The sequence below is a fragment of the Ambystoma mexicanum genome, chromosome 13 (genome assembly GCF_040938575.1).
Source record: "Ambystoma mexicanum isolate Mex_15411 chromosome 13, UKY_AmexF1_1, whole genome shotgun sequence".
Classification (NCBI taxonomy): domain Eukaryota; kingdom Metazoa; phylum Chordata; class Amphibia; order Caudata; family Ambystomatidae; genus Ambystoma; species Ambystoma mexicanum.
The window spans coordinates 57862514-57884962 of record NC_090938.1 but is presented as its reverse complement, the minus strand read 5'-3'; the positions used below and the strand labels follow the sequence as shown (position 1 = coordinate 57884962).

The window sequence follows — 22449 nt, the reverse complement described above, 5'->3', positions numbered from 1 at the left end:
CAATTTAGTTTAGATTGGAACGAGACCACAAACGTGTATTTGAATAGTGTGTCTGGATGCCTGTGTACTAAGGGTTTCACTGCAATTGCGCCAATCAGCCCTTGAGTACCAGGTGCGCATTATAAATGCCTAAACATAAACAAACAATTTGGTGCATTGCAAAACTTCAATAAAATTGAGGAAACCAACATTGGTCTATAAACCTTTGAACATCTTTTGTTTTTCACATTCGGAAGAGCTACAATTTAGCATTATGCAGGGCTTCTTGTGTAGAGGCCACATACAACTCACGTTTTGCGGGGCATCAAATATCCCGCTAATACCAAGCCCAACGATTGACATTAAGATCGGTGAACGAACAGTTAAACCAGATGCAACCGAGCTTGACCAGCAGCTTGAAGGAACGCAATGAATCAAGTAAGTGAGTTCAAGATCTTAAAACACTCGTCCAAATTTTGGAACGAAACCTTGAATTCACTCGAATAGACCCATGGTTTGGTATTTGGGCATTCTCAATTATGTACAAGCTTGCTCAATGACACCACTTTGGCTAGCTAGAAATCTGAGCTCGACATCGAGATGCCGGGGTTGCACTTGAGAAACTGACTGACCATCGAACTTACTCATACCATGCAAAACTAGAACAAATAGCTCGTGGCGGTATTTTAGGAATTAGACGTTATTTGAAGACTAAAAATTCTCCATAAATTACATAAGGTCTTCAGTCAAACTTAATGAAGTTATTAAAGAGGCTAAATGTGCCATATAAAAATTATTTTAGAAATACAAGTAATTTGAAAAACTAAGCTGTCATCAGGAAGCTTCACCTGCAAACCGTAAGAAAGCATTGCTTAATAAACACGTTCTAAACCAACCGCATAGATTTTGGCAGGGTTCAGGGGCGGTCTTTGTACATTTGCCTACCTGGACAACATTAGGAGTAGGTCTTTTGTTAAGGTTTTCATAAGAGTGAAAGATCTGAAAGGGATCTAGCAACATTTGAATTGGTTTTTGGAGCAGGGGAAGGAGGTAGCACATCAGTCGATCATGAGATAGGAGAATGGGAAGAATCATGGAAGATGCCCACACTTAGGAATGTTGCTAGGTAACCTGCATGAGAGTTCGCAGAAGAGCTGCTATCTGCTTCGCCTTAGAAACCAGATGCGATCGGTACAGAAACCTCTATGCCAATGGGATGGAGACTGCTTTTGCAAACAGCATCACCACATCTGCTTGATTTATTGTAATATGGTAGCTGACTGCTAACTGATGAAGTCACTCTTTTGTACCCTAGTTGCTACTTGCAAATGTATGTACCAGCTTGAGATCAGAAGATTCAAGGTGGCCAGGATATCAGCTGAAAGATTAGTGTTAGCCCACATAAATGGTCAGCTTATGTAAATATTAGTTTTACCAGTGCTCACATGGGGACTTACTTGAATCTGGGCTCTGGAACCTTAATTCCCATGTTAGTACCCAATTCCTAAACATGAGTGGATATCCTGTATAGTGAATAGTGTGACGAATCGTGGGATTCAGTTACTTCTCCCCGGGTGACGCCTTTCCACGTGAGAGTATGGAGGTGAACCCACTATGCGATAAACTCCCTAGGGATAGAGGAAAGAAGGACCTCACCGGGAGAGACTTCCCCTATGGGGACAAGGACTCCCGATTCCAAGAGGAACTCCCTAAAACATTCCCTCACAATCTACCAGCTACAATACTACAACCAAGAACCCTTGAAGAACACACTACTGTTTGCTACTGTTGAATAGCACCAGTAATCCAAGTAAAAGAAACTGGTATCACAAATAGTGAGAAGAAGAGTGATGAAGTAATACAGAACACTCATTGGAGAGTGAAGAAGGACTATACCACTATGCTGGGGAAGGCCCAGCTGTCGTCATGAAAGCAGAAAGAGGAGTCAAGACAGTGAGAGAAGACCGGGATATTTGAAACTGGGTGATTGCAGAAGCTTAGAAAAGCAGAAGTGCAGCGTGCATACCGGAGAGACAGCTGGCGAGGAAACGGCATGCGAGAACGGCTGATACTGGGAGAAACTAGCGAAAGAGGAAACCAGCGAAGAAGCCCAAGAGTGTGTGGTGGCGTGACCACGATGCAGTGGACTGTCCAGTCCAGCAATGCCACAGAGATCACAGGCTCTCCCGCATCAGAGAGTGGATGCCAAGGGAGAGTGCAAGAAAGAGTGAAGCCAACGTGACAGCGCGAGGAGAGTTTCCTGCCCTGCGAACAGGTCCGGTGATGCTGACCCCAAGGAAGGGAGCTAACTGGGACAGTGGAAGACCCAGGAGGGATAGCGGAGATGAAGAGTACATGAATCATACTCATCGCACTGAAATGGAAGTGTGGAATTTAAGTGTGAATAATCTTTGGCACAATCATACTTGTCTCAGTAGCACTGAAGGTATTAGCATAATAGACCTAAAACATTTGATCAAATTCTTTTGACTTTTTTTGTTCAAATGTAATTATATATATTAGGTGGGTAAGGCTATAGATTAGGTTGCAGGGAAGTTCGGGGGGTCTACCCCCGCATTTTAGACTGAAAAAAGAGGTCAAATAAATTTGATCAAATGTGATCCAAACCAGACTGAAGAGTGGAATTTAAGTGTGAATCGTTAGTTAACACTAAAGCAAAACATATAACTGAGAATAATTATAGGAACTGGCAAGCTTATTCCAATAATCGAAAAGATTGGGAAATAAACTGGCACAGCCAGGAAAGAGTGGACATTAAGAGAGGAAAGAACAATACTTGTAAAGACACAAGACAGCAAGAGAGAGCGAGAAGGAGCATTAGAATGGAAAAGCACCATGTCAAAGACACATCAGGAAAGGTGAAGAAACCCATTTCTGAACTCTATGAACTATTGAGGGTGGTTGTCAAGAACTACCTAAAGATCAAATATTGAAGTGACTTTGCTGAGGAGCAGAACACAGGAGAAGGAAGTCATTTACCTGTGCCCTAGTTACCTTTTTGAATAGTGGCAGGGGCAGAGCAGACTAGATTTGGACACAGGACACTTCTTCCTTTTCGGACTGTTCGGGAGAATTCTCATGTCTGTGCTAATTCCATTCAACCGTAGAGACCCTCCGCTCTTTTACTGGACTTTAGGACTTTGCATTTTTATCCTGGCGTGAGAGAGACCCTCAGCTGCAGTATAGCACCCATGGGTGACCATTGAGTCAAAATGGACCCGGTATTCTTTTTTCGCCATGTCCTGTTATGAGGTCTTTCTTGGGTTTTACTCTGTGTGCCAAACCAAGTTTAACCCTTTTGCTCGCTTTGCCTTTGGCAGGCTCCAGTACTGAAACCCGCCTCTGGCTCAAGTGTATCTGGCAGGGCAGGAAGCTATGGAGGTCCCCGAAACTCCCTGTCCTTAGTCTCCTTGGTTAACTGAATGCACCGAGTGCTGATTGGCTGGCTAGCTGTGCTTTTAGGACAGCCACCCTGCTGTATTAGTGACAGCTAGGCTGTGCGCGAATGGGAGAAACCTGCATAAAAGGTGCAGCTTCTTGAACCAAAGACCGAGTTGGCCACTGGAAGAAACAACCGACGAAGGAATAGTGAAGAGAAGCTTACTGCATCCTCCTGGACAGTTGAACTGCCTGGTGAAGCCCGGCTGCAGTGCTGAAGCTCTGTTTTCAAATCGACTAGAGAAGCTCCAAGAAGGACGACTTCTTCCCTTGTGTTGGTGGGACCAACTAACCCAAAGACAAACTGTCCTGGAAGACCTTCCCACAACTGGCTGTACTTTGCTGCTGCTGGAACAGAGTGCCAGGGGTTGAGACTACGTAGTCGAGTGCATCATCTTTAAGCCGGACCGAAGTGCCAGGAAGATCCGGAGGACCCTCCCGAAGCAGGACGACCCAAGTCTGAGTCAACTCACCAGAGTGCTGGACTCCAGAAGCAAGGGAAGCCCCTTAAGTGTGCAAGATCTGCAGTGGGGCTATTTGCCGGTAGCTGAAACCGTGGAGTACAGCCGAATTGAAAAGAGCCCGTAACTGCTGCCGACCTTCGAACCACAGTGCAGGAGTACTCCAGACGTCCTCCCTCTTGTCCCCACGACTGAGGCCCAGAAAACCAGGATATGCAACATTGCAACCAGGACAGAAGCCAGCTGGATTCTCCTCTTCAAACCTAAGGTGCTGTTCTGACTAAAGGGTACTTATCTCTTGTTGTCTGTAGCTTGCATTATCTAACTTGAGACTTGCAGTAGCCGCTTTCTAGAGTTGATCCTAGCTCTAACTTTCACATGTATAACAGCTTGTGGCCCAACAGTGATTTCCTACAACAAACTCTCTAACTTTGTGCAAGACTTTTGTGCTATCTAAAGAAGTGTTTCAGCTCCATAGACATTGTTCAAATTGACTTTGGCTGTCCTGGCTCCCAGCAGACTCTTCTGACCCACTGACTGATTCGAACGCTTCCTCATAGGTGGTGCATACGTTTAACTTGTATTGCTGGGAAAGGTTTTATCTAGACTTCATTGGAGATTGAAAAGTGCTCACTTGCTCCGAGAACCTGTTAACCTTTTTCCTTCCCTAACATTTACCTTTTCCACAACCTCAGAATTTTACCAAGTACAAAAGTGATATATAAATGCCAATGCTGCCCTAGCCAATAGAAGTCACCTCAGGGTGGAGCAAGTGTGTATGAAGCATCTCTATAGAGCATTCACTGCTCGTCTTGATTCTGAGAATGTGCTGTGAAGTGTATCTTTATTTTGGCACATTCATCTTTTTAAACAAGGCTTATTTAAAACTGACCGTTAAATAAATAAGCATTTTACTAGAAAACCTGAGTATAAGTGTTATTTGGATACTTGCTATTGTGGATCTCGGTGTTACATCTCTACAGCTCACATTTACCGCTCAGTAACTCTACCAACTAGTGTAGTACAGGCCTATACCAATAGGTGTGTCACCTATTACCAAGATGACAAGGCTGGTGTAGTCTCCCACAGGGTTACTGCATCCAACCTCGCCTAACATCTAACATGGACTCATCTAGGACTGACTAGCAGCAAGTTAGTTTTGATTAGGTAGGGGAAACCCATAGTTTAGGGACAGATAGGAGTTTATTTTAAAGGATAACAAACACCTTTTTAAAATGGAAGATACTTGTTTTTTGTCCTTCTTCTGATCTCTCACAATAGACATACTTTTATTTTAGATCATAGCAACTTTTTTTATTTTAAACATCAACCCTACTGTTCAGAGTATTGCTTAGCACTCTTAAATTTAATGGTCATTTGTAAGGCGCCTATACAACAGATGTCGTTTCAAGGTGCCACAAGACAACAAAATAAATGTAAGGGGTGGGGGTAGAACAAGGAGCAAGATGCAATAACGGTCCAACTAGGGCTTGTGACATTCGCATCATGCTACTGCATGAACAAGTGGTGAGGGGGTTGGAAGGGGTGCCGGATTGCGCAATGGCAAAGTGCTAAGGTAGGAAGGGAAAGAGGGAAAAGCAAGTTGCAAGTGCTAAAGGGAGGCCAGGGGCCAAGTGTCAGGGATATCAGAGATGATGGTATTCCATAGTTGCAGAACATTGGACATTCTGGTAGCATTTGTAATAGTAAACAAATGCTCAGTATACAAGAACAGAAGATGATCTTTCTGACAAAAAGTCATTTTATGGGCCTAAATGAAAATATTGACTGGAGTGTGTTTATCACCTGATAAGTACATCTACATTTAATCCAACTAATACTCCACTCTAATTCTTCATACAATTGAGGTCCCCAAATAGTGCATTGTCGACACTTGTGTTACCATTTCAAACCCTCTATTTTTTACCCTGGTGTGTTTAAAGGGTAACCTGTGGGTAATATTTCATCAAGAATTGTATTTGTCTACCTCTCGAATTCGAGAGCCTACTTCTGTCTTACATTGGGTCTACGCTTAGGACACATGAGTAAGCATTTACTGATCAGAGTAACTGTATTCACGCACAGTACCTAGACACTATTTTTGAATAAAACAATTTCTAAAAAGCCTTCGTGCACTATAATTGTGTTTTTTCCCTCCCACTAATGACTACCGACATTTCGGGTCTACGTTGTCAACTTTACTTTGATTCATTTGTCCCGTTACATTTAATATTTGTACTCTACTAACATGCCGTCACTTAATGATTGGGGCTGACAAGTCCATTTTCGATCTCGATGAAGCCCTTGAGCCAACTACGCATGTGCCAGTCAGGACTACGCGTTATAGGACTCGCGCGGAGACCACAATGTTTGGATTTTCGCGTTTGTACAGCAGCTGATGAACATCGTCTCCTGGTTCCTCCGATGACCGTAACTTTAGGGTAAGTGGACTGAGGCTTTATCCCTTGGCAGCCGAGTGGTTATTTAATCACTATACGTTGCGTTTATCCGTAAACATGAGTTACGTAATGCCGCAATGAATTGTTGTTCCTATGGCACCCCATTTAAGTAGTGTTTGTATATTATCACACAGTGGATTATCATCGTTCTGGACCAAATTATTAACTAGTCGATCTGATTTATGAGACGTATGGTAGTTCGAGTCTCATGTTTTTGTTGAACTCAGCTGCCGATATATATGTGAACTTGAGGTACCGATCACAGAGTGCATGTGATTTTGCAGCTGTATATATGTTACTTTTAACACTCAGAACAACGCATACCTCATGTCCTTAGGGCTGCAGTAACGCTGACTGATGTTTTTTACTAACTTATGGATGCAATCTTCACCCATGCCTTTACATTGCGCTCAGACACATACTCCCTATGTTACTAACTAGAGCATGTCCTTTTTTCTGTAGGCGAGCCAGGCTTCATCCCATTCTCTACTTTTCCCCCTCCTTTTTTTGAGAATGAAGCTACACTGAAGAGTAAGCGCAAAAGATCCTTGACTTACACACTCAATTGATAACCGTTTTTTACAATCTATTTCTCTGCATACCACTGATTGACCAGATAGATGACAGGACGTTTTTTGTCTTTTATGTATGTCCACAGGGATAGTGGTGACTGTAACATAGTGACTATTCTTAGCCACTGAGGACGCTTTACCGAGACCAAGAGACGGTAAGCGCCAACAATATACCCTTAATATTTGATACAGTGGGTATCTAGGTAGGCGACCTTCACTAATTAGGTCCCTCTCTTTTGTTTTTTTATTTAGGTTTGGCCTAGACGCTCCAATTCTACTAACTAGAGAAGAGCGGGTGGAATTAATGTTATTGCAACCTTTCCACGGGGGACACATACCAGTGTTGTCACATACCATGTAATCACTTGATACTCTTTTAACCCATTTTTGTGTTTATCTGTAACCACCGAATGTGGAGACCCTTTGGGTCAATGCTTTGGAAATGTTATGCCCTTGAAGAAGTTCCTGAAACAATGTCAATTTGTGTAGGAACGAAGCATGTAGGATTTATTTCTACACTAAAACAAAGTGTTGTGAGTGGGATTCAAAACCACACCTGTTGTCATCAAAGCATCAGAGAACTAATGCACCAACTATAGAGTTACTCTTTGAATTGTGGTACTCTGTATCCTATTCTCTTTTTCCTTTCCTTTTCCTCTCTTGTCTGTGTGGTTTACAAATCTGTTGACTAAGATTCTGCCCTTGCAGAAACAAGCGGTGTATAAAAGTGTATCTAATTTGGTGTTGTAAATAGGCGTGTGCATATTATTACAATAACCTGGCATTTTGCACAGTTAGACATCATGGAGGTGTCTACCACACCATACTTATCAATGCACTTGTCACTTTGGGATGTTTTATAATGAGTTTTTATGATGTTTTATTAAATTGTGTTTTTTATAATTGTATATTAAAGATGCTATAAATTGCTAACATTCAAGTGCAATTTGGTTTAATTTTCCATGCACAATTCCTATGGTGTTGAGTAATTATATGTGACATATATCCGACTGTCTAGTGAGTTTCTCACCAACACATATGGGGCAGGAGTTCGTTTTCTATATTGGCAAACAATTTGTATCAGGTTTACTCCCTCCTCTCTTATACCCGATATCCCTCATTTTTTGAATCAGCAGAACATTGTGCACCATCCCTTAGTATTAGTAATGAACCGCTCCACGAAATATGAAAGGGGACCACGAGAAGCTCGAATCACGCCTAGGTTATCAGTCATCACAGGTTTTGGGTGTATAATGACCCTTCAAGACTTGAACTATAAAGGGCAAGGTTCACAATTGCTGGGAACTATTTAGCCAGAGCTACTTTTTGCTCCCCATGCCAACTGATGCCTTACAAACATGCAAGTCACATCTACTTTGAGTGTTGGGAATGTAAATGAAGGACGACGACACGTCTAGGATACATTTAAATATAAAGGATATAATGGATCATAAATGTGCAAAATGTTAAAGTGTACATCTTGCGTGGAAGTTAGATTTGAAGTACTCTTGTACCCGCAGCGATAGCTCCTACCTACTAGGTGATGCCTGTTCATCGAATCTTAATTTTGAACCCTGCAAAGAGTGGTCCAATTGCATTCAAGAGGACATGATCATTGGTATTTTCCTCAAAATACCCATGGAGTTTGGAAATCTTTACCCCCAATACAGTTTGGTGGGTTCTGTTGTGGATTAGAAGAAGAACGTAGACTCTCATGGACATTTGCAAGGTTTTTTTAATTAAATAATAGCGTAAATGTCCAACTATCCCTATTGCTATTGGATGTTCCCTACCTATATGAATAACTAAGGTGCTTGTCAGTCTGAATGCCGAAAAAGAAAATGTCCGCTCCAAAAACTAATGCTAACTGACCCTACCACTAACTTGACAACATGGTCGGGAGAATTACTCCCTCCTACTGATAGGTGTTTTATGCACTCGTCCTCTTAATCTTCATGTTCCTGGTCAATATGTAATTTTCAAATAGTCTTTCTTGACTTTTTTTTATAAGGTTGTGTAGCTCTCATAAGACGCTGAATGGTACTTCCTCTTTGGAAATTGCTTTCCTTGATTCTTGTCAAATCTTTAGTTCAATCTTCAGGGGTTTTGCATTAGCTGGCTGAGTATAATTTCCTGCATAATAACGGTTTCCTGGAGACTTCTATTTCAGCCCTTTCTGGCCTGTTTTGTCTTGTAGTTTACTTATCATAGAGCTTTCTCTGGTTTTCAGTTTATCAATTTCTTTCTGTCTAGTATCCAACTCCAGCATCCCACTCAAACTCTTTTCCCGGGATGAGCTATCCCCTCTTTCAAGGGTAGTAGTGTTCTTGCCTTATTTATGTCGCTCTCTGGGATATCTATTATTCCCTTTGTTTTGTGACAAATCTGACAAGATCGTCAGTTTCAGAAACTCCTTGGAAACTTGTCCTACATGGAGAAAACGGGGCGTTATCCAAAAGCTGCCAGAACTGTTACCCATTTTTGCAGGACTGCGACAAGGATGAGCGAGGAAGGTCTCAAAGGAAGTATTGGTAGAGGAACTGGGAGGAGGAGGCCCTGTGAGGAGGCAAGGGATACACAAACACGAGAGAGAGCAGTGGTGCCAGGAGTCGTAGTAGTGGGCTGAAGTGGAGGAGCAGCAACGGCAGACTGAAGGAGAGAGATTGCGGGCGAGTGAACCAGCAGAAAGCAATAGAAAACCCTCACGTCTGCTGGGGGAACGGAGAGGCATGAAAGAGCTAGAACAGCAACTGCCAAGAACCAAACAGGAAACCCATTCCCTGGTTCGGGTACAGCGAGCGGTGAAGGAGGCAGACAGGCGAAAACTGACAAGTGAGCCGTCAATCAGCTGTTCAGGGTGCGACTTCAGACAAGAACCCTGTGTCCTGGTTGAGGGAGAGAGGTGAAGGAGCCAGACAGGCCAAAGATGATGAGCGAGCCTACAATCAGCTGTTCAGTGAGCGACTGCAAAGCGAAGCAGGAGGGCAGAGGAGGAATTGGAAGAGTCCCATATCATTTGCGGGTGCAGGTGACGAGCCACAAGAAAACAAGCAAGTTTGGAGAGAGCTACGGGGACGGAATCCAGTATTCCAGTGGCAGCCCAACCGATCTCCTGGTGAACCGACGTTACAGGTACCGGTTGGGCAAAACGGGCTTTGGGTGGCTAAACAAACAGTAACCAAACTAAAAATTAAAAAAACAAATACAACGCCACAGCACAACATGCTGCATATAATTAGAGCAAATATAAATAACTGGTGGTTTAGGCAGGCGAGTAAACCGACTCCACTGGAGAAATATAATAAGGGAGCAGCAGGCTCACACATGCTTGATAGTAAAACCTACTATTCCATGTCCCAGTGTTTTGGAGACAACAAACCAGGAAATATTTGGCATGCGAGTAAACTAAGTACACTGGATTGATAAAACTGGGACTCGTTTCAATAATCAAGAGGGAAGTGACCATTCTAAGAACCGTAGTGACTATCAAAGGGAAAGGGAGCAACCACTTTGAACTGTATGAAACTTTAATTTTGGAGCACAGTATTTGTTGTTGGAACTTTTCATTTTGAAAGTGACAAACTGAGACGGCAGGAAACCAGCCAGGAGACATTGTTTCCCATTTTACACATTTCTGTTGAGTTTATCGTGTGAGGGTGATATCAGATTTTTGGACATAGGACGGAGAACTTTAATTTGGACATTCTGACATCTTCATTAGTATTCTTGATGCAGGACCACCCCTTGTAGGATTAGGGAAAGTTAAGAATTTCTCCAACCCCCCCGCTTACTTTACTTTTAATGAAAGTGGCTGTTAAGCAAATAACCGGCCCCGTGTGTCTCCTACCTGCGCACCCTTAAAATTTCCTCAAGGCAGTTCAAGTTTCTTAGCTCTACTTCCAAGACTTTCTCATTCCCTCTGAGAAGAGATTCTCCCGGTGTTTCAGTGATATTGTTGTCTGTCTCAGATATGTTTATTATTCTCTCTTTCCTTAGAACAGTTCAAGTTGCTTAACTGTGCTTCCCAACCTTTCTCAGTCCTACTGAGATGAGTTCCTTCTAGTATTCCAATCTCTTTGTCTGTGGATGTTTATTATTCTCTTTCTTTTATTAACCCAGTTCATATACCTTAGTTTGTTTCTCAACTTTTCTCCCTTTCACTGGGATGAGTTTTTGGGAGCATATAAAGAGTTTGCTTGTCATTTCTCCCGGGTTCATGGTTACTTTCCATACTGGTGGGAAACGTCATCAGGATTCTTATGGGCCTGGGACCTGATTTGGTTCTCTGTCTTGCGTTATGCTTGGTTTCACTGCGTCCTCGTCAGAGGTCTCTCACGCCTCCTTTTGGCTTCTTGGTAACATGACTAGGAGCCAATCCGTTTGCTGTGGCATCCTCCGGGTGGTGTTGCATAGTTAACGGGCAGCCTGCCCACCACGGCGATTGTGATCACGCCAACACCGGTTCTCTGACTCCAGTCGCCACTGGTTTCTGCTTCTTCTGCATGCTGTATTACTGGCACTTGCATTGCTGGATCCAAGGAAGTTTGGATTTTGCGGACTCCATGTCCTTCTGCACCTCCGCCCTTTGCTGGTGTAATGGTACCAGGCGACCGTCCTGCTTCAGTATCAATACCTCTCTCCTTCCTCCTTAGTTTGACGAGTACTCCTCTTAATCCTACTCGCCGCAGCGGATTGGAGATTTCCATTTAAAGGGACAACTTATTTTTCTTCCTGATAACAGAACATTTTAACTTTCTCTTCAGTTAAGTCTTTGTACTTGGAAGTATTTGACATGTTAGATAGTCCCACGTATGCAATCAATTGAATTGGGTTAGGAGTTCCTCACAGGAACGGGAGTCCTTGTCCCCTCAGAGGGAGTCTATCCCAGTGAGGTCCCACTTGCCTCGACGCCTAGGGAGGGTGATGCGGAGCGGGTTCACCACCCCAGCATCATGGGGAGCTCCCCTTAGGGATGAAAGGACGAATTCCCTCAATTCATCATAGTTCAACATTTTCTTGCTCTGACCCACAACAACTATTTAACATTTAGGGCCTAATTCAGAGAAGCATTTTAGAATGACAAACCCCCATTGGAAGACGCTCTGTGAATAAGGTCCTTATAAGGACACTTATCTAATCTCAGACATTTTACACTAGCCCACTTTGGTCTAGCATTACAATGACATTTTCTTACAGCTTTCCTTGTATAAATAATTTTTTAGATTGCTATTTTTCTACTTTTAATTTATGTATAAACTGAAATTGTATTTAGGATGATTTAATTCCTTGAACACCACCCTATGTCTGTTCGGACATCATTTAATTAATTTGCTAATATTCAAAATAATAATATAACAAGCACAGGTAATTTATCATGTGTTTGCAAAGAGGCCCTAACAAGTGTATATTTAATGGGCAGAGGAGTGAGAGAAACAGTTTCTTAAGAAACTTTGTTGGATTAAAGGAGGACCGACATGACTAGAAATATGCTTGACAGCCGCAGCGCTAAACTAACAGCTTTTAATGGAGCTGCTTTGCATAGGTCAGCAAGAGAAACATTCCCTACGAGCTACAGGTTTGGAGAGATACTTTTACATTGATATGATAGGTTATTTATAACGCGCTTTATACCCAGAGGTTTCTAAGCGCAGACCCAGGGATCGCACCTGTGTTGCTCTGTGTCTTACTCCCAAGGCGAGCACGTTGCCGCTGAACTATCCTGCCGATTGGCAGGCATGTGAAAATGTGGAAGAAAGGGGGAGCACAAGGAGCACAGGAGGAACTCTGAGGGAAGGATCTTTACTAAAAGAGAACCTACGCTAAAAAGGTTCGGAAGGTCCAAAAATGTCTAAGAGGGGGCATTGAAAAGGGAAGCTTAAAACCCGCCAACAAGGTCCAAAACATGAACTTGCTTTTTCACCCTTTTATAATGACTTTTACCATGACTCACCAAAGAGCCGTGGAGATTCCATGCATGTGAATGGTAAAGGTATCCGAGAACCATAAAGTAAAAATATATTTTTTAGAAATACAATGGACTGAAGGCATTAAATACAGGTGGACGAGCGCTACCAATCTTCTCTTCATTCTCTTCACTACCGTCCTTAACATTTTGCTAATAACATTACTTTGCAGTTCTGGAATTGCCAGTCAGCAATTCATACACGGTTTGCTACTTTTCTAGACTACCTCTTCTTTTACTAAGGCTCCAAGTGGTGTGATCTTTGCTTGACTGAATGCTACCGACTAATCATACTCAGAAACTCCTCCTCACATTTCTCAGACAAAAAGTAGCAAACTGTGCAAGGGACACATGTAGAAGACTATAAGGTTTACTTACGATCGGCTTGTCTCGATGGGTGTCAACTGCTTCTACATTCAGGTTAATCATCTCCACTTTACACCCTTGTGAAAACAAAAATGTTGATCTAAAATTAGGATATATTTCTTCCAGCCAGGCATCTTATGTAGCTCATCAGTGGTTAAATGTATATGGGAGCCTCTGGTTTTGAAACATAATAATGCATGCTTGTATGTACATCTGCTTATTTGTCATCCTTTAAGCGACATCCTTCACTCGACGAATTCTAGTGAGTTGCCTTACGTCCACCTGTGTTTGTGGAAGCATGATCCTACCTGTGCATGCACTACCCAACATTACATGAACTCCATTAGGCAAATTCAATGCAGCAATGGCAATTTTGCACAATTGTTCTGGAAGAAAGCGTTGCACACCTTCACAGTCTTTGTTCTTCATGATTAAAACTCATAAGTGACATGGAAAATGGGTTATCAGGACGAAAATGGTAGGAGGAGAAGGAAACGAGAGCAAAACAGAAGAACAATGGGCATGTTTGGGAAAGATGGAACAACACATGAAGAGATTGGGGACAGGAACAGCAACAGAGATAAGAGGGGAGGAGGAAGGAGCCTTATGGGGAGAGGATAATGAAGGGCAAAAGTAACTGAAATTACACAAATAAAAAAAGGAGTACATGAAATCTCAAGGATCACGTTTATCATTCAAACTAAATACTAGTAAATTTGTGTCTAGTGCTACATGCTGAAGTTAAAGCGGATCTCAGAGGTTTCACGGCCAATGGACTATTAGGGAAGAGCATTCCATAAACTTAAAATGTTAAAGAACCGTCTTTCATGACAAGGCTTTCCTTGGCTTGAAAAGGGAAAGATTGAGCATCCCACTGAATTGCCAGAATGAGCAAAGGAGGCTCACAAGTGAATACTCACATTTAGAAAATAACACCGATATCAGTCCATGCTGTGAATCCATGCAGATAGAGGTCCAGGTATGGAGCAAGTTCCACAGGCACTATAAACATATCCCTGCATTCCTCTGCACTATGGAAACATATTTCAGTGCAACAAAACTAGCTGCAAAGTGTGTGTGTGTGAAATATTCAACATAGTTGCATACCTAAGGAAATTCCAAAACAATGGTAAAACACCCAAAACTTTACCCAATAGCTCTTAGAAATAATAGACACCTAAATAATTCTAAAATTAGAGTCTCATACCAGTTTACATGGATAATTGTAAAACCAGACTAAACGTGTTGGGGATATTTAGGCACAGTGGACCCACACCTTAAGCCACGGATCTGCAAAGTACTCTATCCAGGTGTTTGGCACTATGCCGTCCATGAGCCTCCACGTTTACTAGGTGGCATAGGGCTGATAGGCGTTGCAGCCCAAAACATCTGGAGAGCCAAAAGTTGCAGACCTCAACCATAAACACTTCCCATTTCTGCACTGTTGAGCGGATGGGCGTAAAAGGCTCAGACCTAGCCTGTGGGTGTCCAAATGAAGCAAGGAAAGGCTGGTCAACATAATTTCAGGAAGAAACTCAATGTGTTACGAAAGAAGTCTTTTGCAAGTATGAGTTGAAATTCAGTTCATGTAACAATAATAAAGACATGTGAAATTACAGTTTAAACATATCTACCGTAAGCAACAGGAGTCAGCTTGAAGACAGTGTGGAGCGGGCACTTCATGTAAGGCAAGTCATCTGTAACAAAAAAATAAAACGAACAGTCCACTTTCAGAACTTTCCATTATTGTGTTGGACAGAAGATACTAGATGCTAAGGAATGGCAAAAAAGACGCCAAGAACACGCCAGCTGGCCACTCATGCTATAGAAAGAGTAGGGCTGTGAAACTGAATACTAGAATGGAAGAAAGGGGAGGGGGTCCTAGAAGAAGTGTAATGAGGGGTACCTATAGCATGATGATTAGCCAAAGGCTGAAGCGGCTACACAACGTTTGTAATTGCACACAAGTGACATCAAACACGAAGGACTAGGTTTCAGCAACACATTTCCTCTAGATGCTTCCAACAAAACCTTTTCCAAGGAAAATCCGTCTAAGTGTGTGGTGTGTTTGGGTTAACTAGCAATGATTTCTGGTATGGTAACAAATAAGCATTTGCGAGTCATGGGAGAAGATTATTGGAATCATTAATGACAGCCCCGTTTCCGGAATATAATCTCTATGAAAGGTATATATTTCAGATAGATGTGTAAGAAATGGCGCATGTGTCGTTTAAGTATTCAATTAAAGATCTCCTAAATGGAGTAGGGTTAACAAAATATGGGTCTAAAAAAAAGGGTCCCATACCACATTGCAAAAAATTAATAATTCACAGTGCCACATTTCAGAGGTGGGACTTCTCTCCATTAAGCAAATGAGGCAAGATCAGTGGTAAAAGAAAAGGCGCACAGCTACAAAACAGTAATTGTGCAGTGTAGCACATCAGATGCACAGGTCGGACACAAAGGTGGCCTTTTGGTTACAGACTTTTGGTTAAATGATAAAAACAACGCCTACCTTTCCCTGGGTCGAAAGGGAAATCCCTACCTAAAGTAAAGATAACTGGGTACTCGTCGTCAGGATGAATGTCCAACCAAAATAACCGTCCTCTGTCCCAAAAATCCTCTTCTGTACCTACCACTTGTGCACCAAAATCATGGAACAAATGACTAGAAAATAGTCACGTTCAAATGAAGGGCCAGGAAACTCTTGGTTTATCAAGTTCCATCTGTGATGACAGTCTCTAATACACTGGTGGTAATTCAAAAGAACCTTCTTTCAGGCTCAACTATGTATTCTGCTGCTTTAGTGTCTGGTTTAAAACCCAGGATAATCAAAGACTGGCATGCAGGATTGTCGAATAGATTAACAAATGAACACCTTTGCGCTAAATGGTAAAGTACATGCAAGAAAAATGTAACAGGAGGCTACAATAAATCTAACAAGAAATGGTTTATCATCACAGTGTGCAGACAAAATAGTAAACCATGACAAAAAACTCAAGTACAATTTATGCCAGTCCCATACCTGCACCTTGATCAAGAAAGTAGGCCAGCAGGCAGCGCATAACTGCCTGATGGCAGATAACCAGAACGTTGCCTTGTCGTTCCAGCTCCATGATGACCGGCTCCAACCGCTGAACCAAATCTTGATAAGACTAGGGAGAAAGAACTTATTTATCCAAAAAGGTCCCAATTGGAGGCGTCAAAGCTTACATAATCATTTGATATCATTAACCACTATTGTCTATCTGAAACAAACTATTTGCGAGAACTTAACAGCTCTCCAAGCAGCACAAACTTCACCTGGAATTCATTGACAAGGGTGCTTCAACGTTTCGACATGGAAGCATTTTTAGCATTCTGTAGCCACTGTACGAGCAGAACTGAATGTGCTTCACAGCCATCGGGGGGAGGGGGGTGGATTAAATGTGGTGGTGGGCGGGGGGACGACTGTCTAGCCCTTAAGGGCACTTGGCATGGTCAGGCTCCAACATTATCAGAAAAGGATGATCAGACCCACATCAGTAATGATGAGTGGAGATGGGCGTGGGGAGGGGGGAGACTCTCAATCAATGCAACGGTTTTCCTATGGATCCATGCTGCCCGAAGCAGTAATCTACATCTACAGGAAGGTGCAACTAAGAAAAGGATGGCTGCCCAAGGGAAAACATGTGATGGTGGGCTGGGACTCCTAGGTATTGAGAGTGGGTGTCCATAGATGCCACAGTTCTTTGAGGTTAGGAACACGTAGGGCAGGTATTCAGAAGCAGGAGTCCTCCTGACCTGTAGGTAACTAGCCCGGGAGTCTTCGCTCCAGGCCCTGCAACAGCCCATCCAGTCAGATGGTACTCCTGCGCTCGTCTTTGCACATGGGTTATTGGAGAAAGACAGTATGTTGTGACCTTCAGGCTTCACATTTTGGTATACCAGTTGGGTCCCTTAAGCCTGATGGCTCGGCGGTATGAGCAAAGCAGTCTTTCAATCATCCACTGCACAGGGAAGCAAGGCAGACCTTTTTAGACAGAGGCAACGTGATCTCTTTTTTCCAGGGCCAAGAACCTTTTCAGATCTATTGTGGGTCATTTGTTAGTGCCCAAAGGTCGATTTAGGAAGCCAGACAGAGGCCCTCACAGTAATACAGCCTGGACCAGACCACTACCTGGACTGCCTCTTAGGGCTTCATGAAATTGATGAATGGAGGATTTTATCCAATTTGTAGAGGTGGCAATGTGCACCTTTTACAGTGGAGTTTATCTAACAGCCAAATGAGAGGCCTGTGTGAACAATCACACCCAGATGTTTTACTGCAAATGCTGAGATGGTGCACATTTGGGAACAACGCCAAATGGCAGATTCCTTATTTTGATCAGGCCACATACCAGGATCCCAGTCTTGCTCCCATTAAGGTATAGCATGATCAACGTCATCCAGTGTTACATTTAAATCAGGCCGCTGGTCAAGCTGGAGGAGCTGCTATTCTTACTCTCCAGGTGGACCCGGACCATTGCAACATCAGCATATTGAGAAAATGGGATACTGAAGGGGTCAAGGAAGGCAAAAGGCTCCAAATAGCCATATGGAGTGGTCTGAGCCCTCTGGAATGTCGTAAGGATGTCTTTTTCCCCACAGAAATCTGGCTCCATCTGACTCAACCATGTCGTACACAGTGGAGCAGCCACACATCTTTTGGCCCAGAGTTTTCAGAAGTTCTTCCCTAATGAAAAGTCTGGTCATTTTAGTGCTTCTTGACGGTCTAAAGCCTGACTAGTGATCATATGACATTTTAGTAGTAGATTGTACTCGATTAGTATCCTCTTAAACAATAAACAATAAGGTTGAGATCAGTCTGCGGTTAGCCAAGCACTGCAGGTAAGCATTTCATTTTGAGTGGGGGATGACCAGAGCTTTCTGATCAAAGTTCTACAGTGCTTACAAGGCTTTGCAGATGATGTTGAAGTGGGCCGTGTGGTGTGGTGGAGTAAAGCGTCGGACAATGGGGTGGCATGTTTTATCAAAGTCTTATTTAAGAAATAAAGAAAAGAGCCTACCTCTCCCCATAGTCTTCATCTGTTTTCCAGCAATCCTTTGCTTTAATTTCGGACTCAACAAAAAGAGTATGGTCAGGAGAAAGTCTACCTTCTCCTGACTCACCTTGCACAGCCTCGAGGGCAGTCTTAGGGTAGTCTTTTGCAATAGTCCTTAAATGTCTCTTCACTTCTTCCCAAGGTCTCCTGAAAGCTTGCTTTACAGTGTGGTCATTCTTCCGCATTTTAAGACATTATAAGATTACTTCCGGGCAGCTCTTGTGGTCTAGTATTCTCGGTATCAGGTAATATTATCCCCACCAATAATATCGGCATATATATATGGTTGTGGTTTAAGGCCATAGGCGATATTAGTGGGGATAGTTAATGAGGTAAATGGGAACGGGGGGGTGTCATCCGCTCCCTTTAAAAAAAATATGGGGGTTGTGTTTGTGTCCCCCGCAGGTACCATGGCTTAATATCACTGCGAAAATATGGCGATATTTTTGTATGCTGATATTTTTGCGCAGATATTAACACATGTAACCGTATTCTCTTTATTCTTACTTGTCACTGTCACGAGGGAGATTCCTCCTGCTACACTCTTGATTCTTAGATCTTTGGATCTCACTACTGAGACGAGGGAGATTACTCCCAAGGCTCTCGGTTCTCTGGGTATCACTGCTGTGATGGGGAAATTACTCACAAGACTCTCTTGATTCCTGGTTCTCTGTGTATCACTACTGTGACGAGGGAGATTACTCCTGAGGCATTCTTGATTCTCTGGGTGTTACTATTGTGATGAGTGAGATTACTCCAGAGGTTCTCTTTAGCTGCCCAGGCCCCTACCGTGTCTCCCACAACTCCAGTTACCTGTTGCGTGTCGGGATTGCATCGCCGGTTCTACCTGGGGTGATGGACTGACTCATGTTGCTTCAGCGCTTCCTTCACTCTGTTCCCTCCTTGAAACTCGATTGAAACTTGGGCCACACAGCTCCAGTACAGTTGCAAGACTGCATGGCAACCTCCCAGAGGTCACGCCACTGCTGGCTTTCTCTGCAGTGCTCCGCCGACTAATCTTGGATATCCCCACCACTGGGGGAGAAGGGAAGGAATCAGAATTCTTGCAGCTTTGTGTTCCGAGGTTCGAACTTCCAGGGCTGAACTGGCATCACGCATGTTTCTCTCTTCATTTCCCAGTCCTTTCTCACTCTTGATTTCCTGTGGCTGGATCCCCGAGCATAAAATCAAAGTCATTCTTTACTGTTGTTGAGATCATCTTTATGCCTCCTTGGGGCCAACTCTTCTCAGTACTATGGTAAGGCAACCTGTTATTACTTTGCAGGTTTCTGTGGCTCTTCTTCACTTCGGTCATATTCATTTGTGAATCAAAGGCGAAAGAGACATTACCGTAACAGACAATAGTGGTATCATGGATTTCTGATAAGGACTTAGTCCCAAGGGAAAGGAGTTAGGAGTTCCATCACAGAACAGGGCTCCCCTTATCCTAAGATGGGAATCTCTTCCTGTGAGGTCCCGCTTTCCACCACCCCTAGGGGGACTATTGTGTAGAGGCCTCACCTCTATAGCCTCACCGGGAAGGGCTCCCCCTGGGGAGAAGTGACGGGATCCTGTGAATCGTCACAGCTGCCAGTGATTCCAGGTGCTCTTTGATGAACTGTGATGTTAGGGTTAGGCCTCAACACTTTCACTTTGGTGGCCATCTGGATTAGCATTTCTTCTGCTATTTGTGAGAAGCTGTTGAACATCTTAATAGCTCTCGGTGATGGAAGGACAGCTCTTTGTTCCTTTGCATTTTCTGATGTTTTTGATTAATTATATTTTCACTAACGGCAGATGGGATGTAGAAGGGCGGTACATTGTAAAAAACTTAGAAGAAAATGTAAAACATAAAAGTAGAGGGCTATATGCAGTAGCACCTTCCTCTGCACTGCAGACCCTTGTAAAGACTGGGGGCCATTTTGCATCAGATCGTCAATGGCTGATAAAACAAAACATACAAAGCATCACCCCTTACACGCCACCATCTGCCTTGCCCTCAAGTCTCTTTCAAACTTTTTCCAGGACTTTATGCATACAGTTTCATTGTAAGCTAGACACATTAGTAAAAAGTAAAGAAAAGAAAATTAAGATTGAGGGAAAAACAAGATGGCCAAGAAAGAAACCATGCATTTGGCCTATTGTCCAAACAACTGTTGTGGTAATTTTTAGAACTCTAATTTGGCACCTTTCAGACACCGACACAAAGATGGGTCCAAGATCAGAATAAAGAAAACCCACCAAGTAAACAGTAAGCGTTGCATGGATTCCTTACCTCCCCACCTGGATAGCGGTAAAGATATTTATCCTGGTCGCGCATCACAAACTCGTCCGGGTGCTGCTCTTGAATCTCCTTGTAGGTCATCTCTTCGCACACTCCCTGGAAGAGAATAGAACAAAAGTCACCTGGATCCTGTCCCTTCTTCCCCGGCAAGCTTATGACCTGCCATTCATTTTAAAGATATTGCTTTCAAGCGCCAGGATGTCTTTGAGAGTATGCAAAGAAACACACCTTGTGTACAAGCCACATATCTTAAACAGTTGGCTCTAATTTTGACTGCAAGTTTAAGCTGCCTTCAGACTTCTAGCGAGCAAACAATGCTCGAGAGGTTTAAGCAAAGATCCACATCGGAGGCTTGCAGTTGACATTTAGCACTACATTGGCAAATTCGATACTAGAGTGAAATGGTGTTTATTATTCTGATATGATATGGCATTTATAACGCGCCTTTACACAAGTGTTTAAGGTGCTGCTGCCCAACAAGACCGAGGGGCACAAGGCAGAGGGCAAAGCCAGCAAGTAACCACCAACCCTCGTCAAAAACAACACACCACAACAACCAAAACCCCAATAGGATTCTAGAATGCCAAGTAGGAAGATATTGTGTGCTCCAGGAGGTCGAAAGCATAAAAAGGATGATGGTGCATCACACAACAGTGCTCAATGCTTCAGCTTGGTGACCATCTTTAGTTTGTCCCCTCGCGCCCTTGGCCTAGAGGTACGCGACCCTGACACCCGCCACGAGATGAATTTGCCTATTTATCAGACGACCAAATACCCGGGTACAGGAACATACGGATGTGCCCACCAGCCTGCCCACCAGCCTGCCCTGCTCAAGCCGACACCTGCGGCATGGATGAACTCGACTGAACCATTCAACAGTAAATAAACACATCGTTAGAGATGCCATGACGACCTAGCCAACGGTCAGAACACCCGTGCAACCATGCACACTGGACACTCCCACACCAATCCACACGAAGAACATATTCAGTGCTATGACGTAGGTGACGGACACACCCACTGACGCGCATCTTTATTATTTTTTTTTTCACATAGGTTTTTCAAAATGCAGAAACGCAAGACGCACAAAGCACTGATCTAAAATGCTTGCTGACGCTTCTCCTAACCCATGCATTGTGATGAAAAATGCAACGAAGACATGATACTGGATATGAAGCAATATGATACCTTAACTTAAAGTGCCGTGCATTAAACATCCCCACCTATGCACCAGGCCCAAGTAGGCCGCAAGCAAGAGCCTCCACGAACATTGAACGAACAAGAGTACAATTGCTGACCCTGCAGAATGAGCCCAGCGAGAACCGACAGCCAAGGGGGCAATGTTGCAACTCGCATGCCACAAGCCGAAGCCAAGGTCACACCTGCAAACTAAGCCAGACACACAGTGGAAAATACAACATTAAATGTGCAGAATTCTGCCTCAACCCCGGTCTCTCCTCACGTGACCAAGCCGAACCTGACAGGGTGCCAGACCTAGGAGGGAGAAGTCGCCTAGGTCCCACGTTTGAGACACAGGCTGCAACAATGAAATGACCCAATGGACACCTACAGCGGTGGGAATAGTCTGCTCTGAAGCATATGAGCAAATCCACACATTGTCTGCATAAACACATAGTTACATATTGTTGCAAATGACAGGTACACCGCGAGCTGGGAACAACGATGGTCCCAGGCTGGGGGGCTCGCGAGTGGACCAATCAGAACATGGGGCACTCATCACTGACGCCATTAACATTAGCCAATCATCAGGGGTCTTCGTGTGACAATTTTCATGTATCTAATAGAAGGGACAACCCAAGTAT

General features: G+C 43.4%; 1 protein-coding gene across 6 annotated transcripts in view; it reads right to left on the bottom strand.

Annotated features, from left to right (window-relative positions):
- The window catches only part of PFKFB2 (6-phosphofructo-2-kinase/fructose-2,6-biphosphatase 2), a 223717-nt gene that overhangs the window by 93743 nt on the left and 107525 nt on the right, over window positions 1–22449 (bottom strand). For all 6 annotated transcript variants that reach the window (XM_069633224.1, XM_069633228.1, XM_069633227.1 and 3 more), the window contains exons 11-14: window positions 20618–20722; window positions 16284–16413; window positions 14893–14955; window positions 13271–13335 (exon numbers count right to left, since the gene is read on the bottom strand). In XM_069633224.1, coding sequence (XP_069489325.1) covers window positions 13271–13335; window positions 14893–14955; window positions 16284–16413; window positions 20618–20722 — 363 coding nt within the window. The remainder of the gene's footprint in view (window positions 1–13270; window positions 13336–14892; window positions 14956–16283; window positions 16414–20617; window positions 20723–22449) is intronic.